Source organism: Pangasianodon hypophthalmus, chromosome 17, assembly GCF_027358585.1.
Source record: "Pangasianodon hypophthalmus isolate fPanHyp1 chromosome 17, fPanHyp1.pri, whole genome shotgun sequence".
NCBI lineage: Eukaryota > Metazoa > Chordata > Actinopteri > Siluriformes > Pangasiidae > Pangasianodon > Pangasianodon hypophthalmus.
In genome coordinates, this window is record NC_069726.1 from 14,942,582 (window position 1) to 14,954,164 (window position 11,583).

Here is an 11,583-nt window from a genome sequence, read left to right on the forward strand (position 1 = left end):
ATAACTACATGTGATGTCCGTATGCCCCCTGTTACTTCTTAACTATTGTAATTTTTTAATTTTTATTTTTTGTAATTTGTAATTTTAATTTTTTAAGGTCTCGACATTTGACATAAACAGTACAAATATAAACTGAAAATAACAGTAACTAAATAAAACAAAATTAAAGAGCAACACAAACATATATTAAATTAATTTAACAAATACACAGTTTGTCGGGCTTTTTTTGTTTTTTGAAAATTTTATATATTCAAATTATTCATCTCATTATTCGAGAAAAATGAACCCTGAAAATATCTCGTTATTGTGCACAGGCACTACGTTGGGCACCAAACCGGAAGTAAACATCTGCTAGTTAAGACACTTCATGTAGGAAATGTATTAATCCAAATTAATATATCGACGCAAGTACTTATAATTGAAAAAAAAAAATGGATCGATTCATGTGGACCAATGGACTCCTTGAAATGAATGAAACATTAGTAATCCAGCAGAGGGGGGTCAGACTATATGACGGAGACGACAAGGTATCTAACTTTACACAGACTTTAGAGCAGCTAGTCAGTTTACAGTGGCATGGGCCGAATCCTAAATTACACCCTTCCCCTTAGCTAAGTGCACTACAAAGGGCAGTAAACAATTGCTTTTATGTTCTTTGTAGTGCACTATGTATCAAATAGTGTTTCATTTGCTATTCCGCCATTTCCCTAGCTAGCTACATAAGGGGCTGTGGCGAGCCATAGGTAAAGACAGTTAATTCATTTCTGGATAAATTAATGTGTTGATGATTTATTAGAATTGGTTAAATAAATTTAAGTAATTAACTTATTACTATATATAATCTGCATATGTTGTCTTTTAAGAAAGAGAGCAAACTAGCTGCTAGTGAGTTTTCTCTGAGGGAAAATCAGGTTGTTGTGTTTTGTTTTGCAGGCGAAACTCGATGTAGGAGTGGTCCTCCTGAGCACACATCGACTAATCTGGAGGGATCAGAAGAATCATGTAAGGCCATCTCCAGTGTTATTTTCTTCACTGAACTGAGGATGAGCCTCATCATGTTACATACAAATATGCACTGATTGTATTCACACTTCAGAGTTAAATGCATGTCTCTCCACTGTGTTTGAATCTGTAGGAGTGCTGTATATGTATACCGCTGTCTCAGATCATATTCTTTGAGGAGCAGGCTGCAGGAATTGGGAAGAGGTATCTGTTTTTGTACTCTGTTTCATATATAGCTAAGCACAAAATGGCAAAATATTAAGCGTTTAATGGTCTTAACAAGAAATCATTGGTCACTAAATTAGCAAGAATTAAACAAGTAGATAAAGGAAGTTAGTATGGGATAGCTTCAACCTTTTGGTTTCTCTAAATGTTTAAGCCTTGTGGCTCTTGATGTGCTGCATCAGGTGTGGCAGATAACCAAATAATGACTAAACCTTTAAGAAAAAAACATCCCAGAAGATATTTTTAGAAAATATTGCTCACCCAGACAAGTGTTAGTTTGAATTTTACATCAAACATATTAATCATTATCATGATTTTACCTTTGCGTACAAGAAGACTATATAAGTGAATTTCCCCAAACAGTTCACTGCAGCAAAAGTAAACCAGCAAATGGCGGCACAGGAGCTCTCGGGAGTGCATTTCTTTAATTCTTGCTCATTTTCTGACCAACTATTTGTTGTTAAGATCATTAATATTTGCCATTTTGGGCTTGATAAATATATTACATATTTATCTGCTGCACTGTGATGTTTTATGGCATCCCTAAATTCTTCCAGTGCCAAGATTGTCATTCACCTGCATCCAGCTCCTGCTAATAAAGAGCCTGGGCCATACCAGAACAGCAAGTTCTCCTACATTAAATTATCCTTTAAGGAACATGGGCAAATTGAGGTATGTGACTAAAGTAAAAAAAAAATGTAAATGTAAAAAAAAAAAGAGCATGTTACACATGTTATAGCAAGTTACTCAGATTTATAGTAATGATTAACTGTGTGCAGTTTTACAGACGTCTGACAGAGGAAATGACTCAGAGGAGGTGGGAGAATACGCCAGTGTCGCAGCCCATTACACCAGCAGGACTGAAGGTCTGCCTGAAGCTTCCCTGACTGTAAAATTATGTGGCATTTGGTGAAAAGAAAAATAAGGGGGCTTCTCATTTCTTAAATTATGCCTCCTCATTTCATTTCCTTGCTTCTTTTTCTCACGTCTTAGTTCCTCCTTCTGAAAAAACGAGCAAGAAAAGTTTAAAAAAAAAAAAAAAAGTGCATGAGGACATGAATGAGAAACATATATTTGCCTAATGAGACCTTTAAAGCAACTTAAGTGAATTCACCTATTGGTGACATGGTCCCTAGTTGTATTACTTATCTTTATTAAGAACAATCATTTTGTATAGTTATGGTTCTTATTATTGTGTCATTTGTTTTTGGGGAGATGGAGCATTTATACTGTAGGCTAACATCAAATACTACAACAAATAATACTTCTGCATAGGAAGCACCTGTGTTTCCTCACTCTAGAAGACTTCTATGTCCTCTATCCTTTATTCTTCCCACTGTGAAGTGAAGTGTAGCCAAGTATGGTGACCCATACTCGGAATTTGTGCGCTGCATTTAACCCATCCAAGCACGCTCACACAGTAGTGAACACACACACCCGGAGCAGTGGGCAGCCTTTTTTGCCGCGGCCCAGGGAGCAGTTGGGGGTTCGGTGCCTTGCTCAAGGGTCTCACCTCAGTCGTGGTATTGAGGGTGGAGGAGAGTGCTGGTCATTCACTCCCCCCACCTACAATCCCTGCTGGACCTGAGACTCGAACCCACGATCTTCAGGTTCACCTTCGGGTTACAAGTCCGAGCCTCTAACCATTAGGCCACGACTGCCCCCACTGCATGTTAAGAATTGATACATAAAAGATGAGGGACTTTGATTAGTTCCTGGGTCAGGAGCTGAAGGAGGTAAGATTGAAGAATCAAGGAGTCATCCATTATAATTTTGGGAAGCACCTTAAAAATTTTTTAATGATTTCAATGAATAGATGTGATTCAGTGTCTAATACTGCCTCTAGGTGGCAGAGTTTTAATATGGTTAAGGAGAGACAGATCTCTTCTATATGGTACTCTCATCATTGTTCTGCTAACTGCTACACTTGTGAAATGACTGAAGCCTAAGCTTTCTTTGCACCATGCAGTATTTCAGTTAAGACAATGAGGAATTACTGCTAGCCTTACCCTTTCCTTCCTCTCCCTTTGTTGTTTTTTTGGAAGAGGGTTGTGTTTGTGCGTGTTCTTGATGGTGTAGGTGTGTGTGTGAGATCAAGAAGGGCTAATATTTTTTCCCCATCTTTTGTGTTTCTGCAGGCAGGAAAAACACGTGCAGTAGGGATTGTTGGCATTGAGCGGAAGCTGGAGGAGAAGAGGAAAGAGACAGACAAAAACATTTCAGAGGTAAGATGTTTGACAGTGATGGATCTTTGAGAAAGCTAGTGAGTTGGACAGAATGAACTAAATGATGGATTGTGAAGATCAAGGCAGTGGCAGAGAGGGCTTATGATAGGTTTGTGTTACACCACTGCAGGACGAATGTATCCCTTTCTGTTCCGCTCATTTTTTTTAAATGTTGGAGTAGAACACGGTCCTGTTTGTGTGGCTGTGTGACGCCATGCAGTGGGACTTGAAAGGCTTCCTGTCCTGGCTAAAAGTAGAGATAAGAGCTTGCCCAGCCAGGAGCCGAATTGAAACACTGCCCGCTGATTTAACTGTCATGTTCCTCCCTCTTTTAGATGGGGAACTACAAGATAGGGAACTACAGTTTTAAAATAAAAGGAAACAAAAAGAACTATATTCTCCTCCCTTATATGAAAACAGTTTATAACATCATGTATCAGTGATGTAAGCCAGCCAGCATTAAATAGAAAACAGCTTTTCTATGATTCTGTGTTGATTTAGTGCCAGTGTGGGCTGCTCTCAACTGATGGCCTGTTCTAATCCTCCTCTCCTCCCCTCTCCTCTCCCCTCCTGTCTCCACCAGGCTTTTGAAGATCTCAGCAAGCTTATGGAGAAGGTCAGGCACTCTGCCCTCATGCCGTACCTCCTGCTTCTGTAGGCACATTGTGACATCATAGTGATCTGCCTTTGTCCCTTTGTCCCTCAGGCTAAAGAGATGGTTGAGCTTTCCAGATCCATCGCCAACAAAATCAAAGACAAACAGGGGGACATCACTGAGGACGAGGTGAGGCAGAAGATATAGGTACAGTGTAAAACAATGAGAAGGTGCACTGCAGGCAAACAAAAAATATAGACATTTATTGCAATATATTCACCAACAAGAACACAACCTAGCATTCAAGATTATATATCCCAAAAAAAAAAAAATTTATTTTTTTCATACTGTACTCACATCTCCAGCAGGGTTTTTATACAGTTGGTTCTCTTAGTCCCTGACCTATTGAACTAGCATAGGGGTCTTTGTGATAGAAACTACGATGCATTTCTGTGAGTCGCTCTGGATAAAGGCGCCTGCTAAATGCCAGAAATGTAAATGTAATTCTCATATGGATAACTGAGGTGATTATCTGAATTCAGTTCACCATGTTCACACTTTGGAGATTTTTGTAGGCGGTTGACATACAAATATGCATTTTTGCAGGGTGATTTCACTGTGCTTATTAAAAATTTGTTATATTCGGCCCACGCTTATTCTGTTTATTGCATTCAGTGTGTCAGTAGACCCTTTTTATCCTTACATATTTTTATTTGCCTGGCAGTCCAGAGTCAGGCAGTCCAAGCCTTTAGCCAAGCATTTGCCTCCAGACTAAGTTTTGACTGACTGACTGACTGACCAGATTTATGGTGAATCATTTCTAAACATACACTTATAGATGGAGGTAAATATTTAAAATGTGTATGTATTTCTACATGTGCAAATGCACAAAACATTTGGAAGGTTGGATATCAGATGTTGTCTCCTGAAAGCAGCATTAAATGGATAATATGAAGCATGCTGAATGTTTTTAATGGCTTAACTTGGTTAAGGCCTGTAGCTCTGTGGGACACATGCAAGCCCTTCTTTTATATAGGCAAAATCCTTGCAGCCTTCCTTTCAGAGTAGCATGTAGACACAGATAGTGAACATTGTTAAATTATGACTGAAATATTGATTTATACTCTTGTACATTATTATTGATTAAGTAAGTTTGTTTAATTGTTCTTGGGGTTAACTAGGCCTAGAAATCAAACTGTTCTCAAGTGTAACTAAGTGAATATCTGAAAACGCTGATAAAACTGCCTGGAATTGCTTAAACAGCACATTATAAGCAAAGTCTCCCATATGATTTCAGTCAATGGTGCAATGTCCTGATGTCCAATGTTACCTCTGTCTTTTGCAGACTATCCGCTTCAAGTCGTATTTGTTAAGCATGGGCATCGCCAACCCCGTAACCAGGGAAACACACGGCTCAGGCACACACTACCACATGCAGCTTGCTAAACAGCTAGGAGACATGCTGCAGGCACCACTGGAGGTAAGACTATATGTGAATGCCTTTGTATTTATAAGAGTTAGGAAACAAGCAACACGTCAGAACCAGTTTTTTTTCATTGTATACTATTATCAATTATCTCTTTTATAAATTACATGACCAGGGGGTTACAGTTCTTTGCAAGATTCTGGGACACTTTCTAGGAAATGCTGTTTGTTTAAACCATCAAATAAATGTCTTTTTAATATACCATGGCTTTTTATAGTGCATTTGTCTTATTCTTCCAATGCTGGTGCTCTCTACAGGAGCGAGGGGGTATGATGGCCCTCACAGAGGTCTACTGTCTAGTAAACCGAGCACGAGGGATGGAGGTAAACTAGCATGTCTATCATGTTACACTTATCTATGCATGTTCCATTTTATTCAGGGCAATAGTTAAGAATGGATCCTGAATATATGTATTGTTTAAAAAAAAAAAAAAAAATAATAATAAATTTAAATATTGTCTAGTGCTTTTCCACCGAACAGTGTGGTATGGCATGGTGCAGTTATTAATCTGAATGTAGAATCAGTAGCCTGAGGACTTACACTAACACACATTAAGGTTTAAGTGAGGAATAACACTTGACAGACTGTGCGGTTATACCAAAATAATCCACGCTGGGGTGGTAGGATATATACAGTCAGGTCCATAAATATTGGGACAGTGACACAGTTTTGGTAATTTTGCCTCTGTACACCACCACAGTGGATTTGAAATGAAGCAGTCAAGATGTGACTGAAGCGTAGACTTTCAGCTTTAATTCAAGGGGTTTAACAAATATATTGCATTAACCGTTTAGGAATTACAGCCATTTTTTACAGAGTTCCTCCATTTTCACAGGCTCAAAAGTAATGGGACAAACTAATATAATCATAAATATTAGGATTATTTTTATTACTTGGAAGTAAATCCTTTGCAGTCAATGACTACCTGAAGTCTGGACCCCATGGACATCACCAAATGCTGAGTTTCCTCCCTTGAGATGATTTGCCAGGTCTTTACTGCAGCCATCTTCAGTTGCTGCTTGTTTGTGGGTCATTCTGCCTTCAGATTTGTCTTCAGTAAGTGAAAAGCCGCTCAGTTGGGTTGAGGTCAGGTGACTGACTCGGCCATTTAAGAACATTTAATTTCCAAGCTCTTGGGCTGCTTTCACAGTATGTTTTGGGTTGTTATCCATCTGTACTGTGAAGCGCTGTCCTATCAGTTTTGCAGCATTTGACTGAATCTGAGCAGAAAGTATAGCTCTGTACACTTCAGGATTCATCCTGCTACTTCTATCAACAGTCACATTATCAATAAACCCCAGTGACCCAGTTCCATTGGCAGCCAAACATGCCCATGCCATAACACTGCCTCCACATGTTTGACGGATGATGTGGTATGCTTTGGATCATGAGCCCTTCCTTTCGTTCTCCATACTTTTCTCTTCCCATCATTCTGGTACAAGTTAATCTTGAATCAGAACTGGTCAGGCTTTTTTTTTTTAGAGGTTTTTTAGCAAATTCTAATCTGGCCTTTGTGTTCTTGAGTGTTACCAGCGGTTTGCATCTTGAGGTAAACCGTCTGTATTTACATTCATGAAGGTGGCTCTTGATTGTAGACTTTGACAATGATAGGCCTACCTCCTCCAGAGTGTTCCTGATTTGGCTAGATGTTGTGAAGGGGTTGTTCTTCAATAAGAAAAGAATTCTGCAATCATCCACTTTAGTTGTTTTCTGTGGTCTCCCAGGCCTTTTGGTGTTGCTGAGCTCGCCAGTGCATTCCTTCTTTTTAAGAATGTACCAAATTGTTGATTTTGCCCTCCTAAAGTTTCTGCTATCTCTCTGATAGGTCTGTTTTGGTTTTTCAGCCTAATGATGGCCTCTTTCACTTGCATCAACACTTCTTTGGACGGCATATTGAGAGTTCCCATGAGCAGCTACCAAATGCAAATTCAACACTTGGAATCAGCTCCAGACCTTTTATCTCCTTAATTTATCATGATATAAGGAGGAAACAGGCCACAGCTGGCCATGAAACTGCTTATCAGTCAATTGTCCCATTACTTTTGAGCCTGTGAAAATGGAGGAACTCTGTAAAAAATGGCTGTAATTCCTAAACGGTTAATGCAATATTTTTGTTAAACCCCTTGAATTAAAGCTGAAAGTCTACGCTTCAGTCACATCTTGACTGCTTCATTTCATATCCACTGTGGTGGTGTACAGAGGCAAAATTACCAAAACTGTGTCACTGTCCCAATATTTATGGACCTGACTGTATATAATGTGATTACCCTCCAAGTACACCTGCCTTTAACAAAGCACTCCATTAGAGTTCCCAACTCAGACAATGGTAGTATTAATCTTAAAGCATAAATATGTGGGGTGCTACAAGTGCCTAATTACAGTGATGAAGATTTTGGCCTTGTCCAATTACATTAGATATAGATTATTCCAATAAATTTGTAATGTGTTTTTGTTTTTTTGTTTTTTTTGTTGTTTTTTTTTTCATATTTTAATAAACATTTAATAATGAGCATTTCTTGTTTGTCTTGTACATAATCTTTGGTTAGATTTTCAGTTATTTAATTTTAGAGTATTTAAAATGAGATCATTTAAACAAAAATGCTAAAATATAGGGTGTCCAAAGGAGAGGTGACCTCATTTCCCAGGCAATGCTAGTATTAACGGTAAACACTAATTAGAATAGTGAGTAATGGAGGAAGGTCCAGTATACATTCTATACACTGTATACACACACACACACAAATATATATATAAAAATGTATTCTATTTTTTAAGCTTGAATAGATCAGGTGCACTCTCAGGATTGTGTTTACTTTCCACATGTTTAACATTATGTTTAACTATACAGTTATTATGTTTAATTATACATGCTAACATGAATAAATATCAAAATGATAGGCTGGGTAAGCTTTGAAGGAGTGGTGGACACACATATTGTACTTATTTCCTGCTAGTTAGCGAACATAAAAAGATTTCAAATAAAAAAAAAGAAAAGAAACCCATGAATTTCAAGTTGGTTCAAGTTATTTGTGGAATAGCAAGAAATTAAAACTCTTCAATTTTCTTTCTGAACTGTAGCTTCTTTCTCCTGAAGACATGGTCAACGCCTGCAAGTTGTTTGAGTCTCTGAAACTCCCTCTCAGGTGAGTGTGTGTGTGTGTGTGTGTGTGTGTGTGTGTGTGTGTGTGAGTAAGAGGATGCAAGCCAAAGCAGGAATCAGCAGCCACTTCCTGTCTGACTTCCTGTTTTTAGAGGCCTCTTTGCTTTCCATCGTTCAAAAGAAAATTCACTTTCCCAATCCCACTAATATTACCAATCTAAATTGAGATGTGGTGTATTGGTTGGATACTGCTTCAAGGAGCTTGGCCTAAATTTTTTTTTTATTGTTGCTGTACTTGTGGTTCTCAGTAGAAATCAGTACATTATTGTTTATCTTCCTCTCAGATTGCGAGTGTTTGACAGTGGTGTAATGGTGGTTCAGCTTCAATCTCACAGTGAAGAAGAGATGATTGCATCTGCTATCGATAATGTGAGTGTCAAGCCTCCATCATGTTTCTCCTGTTAAATCACTTAGAGGTAGATATCCATACCTCAGCCCCTTACTATACATCATGTTTAATTGGGGGTTTGGGAGAGCGGAACTTGGAGCTATGCATCAACCACAGCCGTGCGCTGCAAACTTCTCCCTCATTCCCTCAGCAGCTGCGTGGAAATGAGGCCCTCAGTTCACGCAGAGTTAGTGTCTCAGGAAACTGCTTAACAGTGGGCATTTTTCTGTACGAATTCTTTGTAGATTTTGAGAGCATTTCGGTTATGCAAATATTATTAAGAGGAGCAACAAGTTCAGAAGAGCCCAAACTGAATACTATAGGATGTGTACTATTTTGTATGGTTGTGTGCAGCTTTGTATAGTCACAAGCAATATTAGCATAATAAGTTTTGTTTTGGTTACTAAACCACTCGGCAGCTGACTTAAGTGTGAAACGTGCAAGAATCAACATTATTTATTAGGCAAAAGTCGTTTCCTCCATTACTCTTTATTACATTTTCTCTTTATCAGTATGGCAACTTTATTATCTCAGCCAAATGTAATATAAATATTTAGACATTTCTTATGTTTTCCTTAAGTTTTTTTTTTTTCCACATTTAAACATTGTGTAGAACAGTTTGATGGTAGACAGGAGACTAACAGGAGACTAACAGCAGATGTGTGACTGCATTTTTGACCTGTGTTTTAGATCAAAGAAACAAAGGCATGTCAGATCAGCCAAAGAGAAACAGAAAATTGTTAGATATTGCTCATTAAAAAAGCCTCATTAGTCAGACAGCAGTTTTTACCCTTTAGTATAGTATGTAGTATATGTATAGTACAATTATATTGTATTTTTTGCACTGTTTTATTTCCTCAAAAATGTACAGAAGGTGCTAAGGTGGCGCTATGAACGTTAAATGAAAAACATGTTTTATTTGGTCATGGTGTGAAGACACATGTTACTCGTGGTCCATGTCTCATTGGCATTTAATAGGAGTTCGTTCCTGTTTCACAGGTGTCTGAGAAGGGCTCCTTAACAGCAGAGGAGTTTGCTAAACTCTTAGGACTGTCTGTTCTTCTTGCAAAAGAGAGGTACTGCTTGATTTACATGTTATATATTCGATTATATTTTGTTGTAACAGCATTGTCAACTTGCTTCTTTCTCTTTAACTCTCATTGTCTTCCTTTGTTCCAGACTGCTGCTGGCTGAGAAAATGGGGCATCTATGCAGAGACGACTCTGTGGAAGGCCTGCGTTTTTATCCCAACTTGTTCTGATATAGAAGTCTGACAATCAGGAATAGTTTAATTTTTCTACTGGACTCATTTTCTGCTGATCACACAGTGCTCCATACAGAGCAGAACTGTTCACTTTGTAGACTGGACTTGTGGACCTGCACTGCAGGATGCTCAATTATCAACTGTGTAATAACAGTGAGCAGTGTTATTGGTGAATGTTGGTTTTGATTCTAATTTTACTGTACTTAGTTCTGTATATTTGGGCAAGGGTTTAGAGGTGTCGTGCTTTTTCATTGCTTTGGTTCAAACAAGTCTGTAAAATGTAACTATAAAACCCACTGAATTATGTACTATATAATATCTTAAGTCCTCTTTACTTAACAGTAATTATAAATCTACCCCTGATCAGCAAGGCCATGACTGAGAGCCTCACTAATGAATCTAAAGGCGTGTATAAGTTTCAGGTTTGGACTTCAACATGCAGGCATCCAAGAGACAAGTTCCAGTTCACAGAAAATGTATGGCTAGCTCCTGACACTGTTACTGAACATGGGTGGTTACACACTATATAGCCAAAAGTTTGTGGACACTTGACAATCCCACCCATATGTGCTTTTTGAACATCCCATTCCTGATTGAGTCCCCCTTTTCTGTTTAAATAACCTCCACTCTTCTGGGAAGGCTTTCCACTTTTTTTTTTTTTTTTTGGAACTTTTGGCTGTGGGGATTTTTGCTCTTTCAGCAACAAGTGCGTTAGTGAGGTCAGGCACTGATGTCAGGTGAGGAGACCTGGGGTGCAGTCGGCATTCCAATTCATCCCAATGGTGTTTGGTGGGGTTGAGGTCAGGGCTCTGTGCAGGCCTGAGCACTTCCAAACCAACCTTGGCAAACCATTTATTCATGGAGCTCGCTTTTGCACGGGGCATCGTCATGCTGGAACATGTTCGGGCCCCTTAGTTCCAGTGAAAGGAAATCATAAAGCTACAGCATACAAAGACATTCTAGACAACTGTGTCCTTCCAACTTTGTGGCAACAGTTTAGAGAAGAAGCACATATGTGTGTGATGGTCAGGTGTCCACAATCTTTTAGCCATATAGTGTAAGTTTAATCCTACATCTCATTATAAATAAAGTGACATTTCTTCCAGTGTTTGATTTTGGGCTAAACGTTTTACCTGACATTAAGATCATCCTGATATTTGCTTTCTTTAATGTCTTTATCAGATGATTGTGAGAATGATGAAATGTAACTTAAGCTCCAGAGTCCTGGGTTTGATCCT

At 38.6% G+C, this 11,583-nt stretch overlaps 1 protein-coding gene across 2 annotated transcripts; it reads left to right on the forward strand.

Annotated features, from left to right (window-relative positions):
* The first annotated feature begins 320 nt into the window (after positions 1 to 320).
* On the forward strand, positions 321 to 11,458 carry vps36 (vacuolar protein sorting 36 homolog). 2 transcript variants are annotated; one of them, XM_026941916.3, is made up of 14 exons: positions 321 to 527; positions 934 to 1,002; positions 1,136 to 1,206; positions 1,785 to 1,899; positions 2,007 to 2,093; positions 3,366 to 3,452; positions 4,036 to 4,068; positions 4,159 to 4,236; positions 5,393 to 5,527; positions 5,791 to 5,856; positions 8,612 to 8,676; positions 8,978 to 9,062; positions 10,081 to 10,157; positions 10,261 to 11,458. In XM_026941916.3, the coding sequence occupies exons 1-14, from the start codon at positions 432 to 434 to the stop codon at positions 10,340 to 10,342; spliced, it is 1,146 nt and encodes a 381-aa protein (XP_026797717.1). In that variant the 5' UTR covers positions 321 to 431; the 3' UTR covers positions 10,343 to 11,458. The 2 variants fall into 2 exon arrangements, 1 of the variants encoding a protein (XP_026797717.1); XR_004579771.2 differs by lacking the exon at positions 8,978 to 9,062.
* Positions 11,459 to 11,583: the final 125 nt, after the last annotated feature.

Bases quoted from the DNA above. Each gene is read 5' to 3' on its own strand.
- vps36 (XM_026941916.3), top strand. From the start codon at position 432: ATGGATCGATTCATGTGGACCAATGGACTCCTTGAAATGAATGAAACA. The intron at 3,453-4,035 runs GTAAGATGTTTG...TGTCTCCACCAG, and splicing joins CAGACAAAAACATTTCAGAG to GCTTTTGAAGATCTCAGCAA. The intron at 5,528-5,790 runs GTAAGACTATAT...TGCTCTCTACAG, and splicing joins TGCTGCAGGCACCACTGGAG to GAGCGAGGGGGTATGATGGC.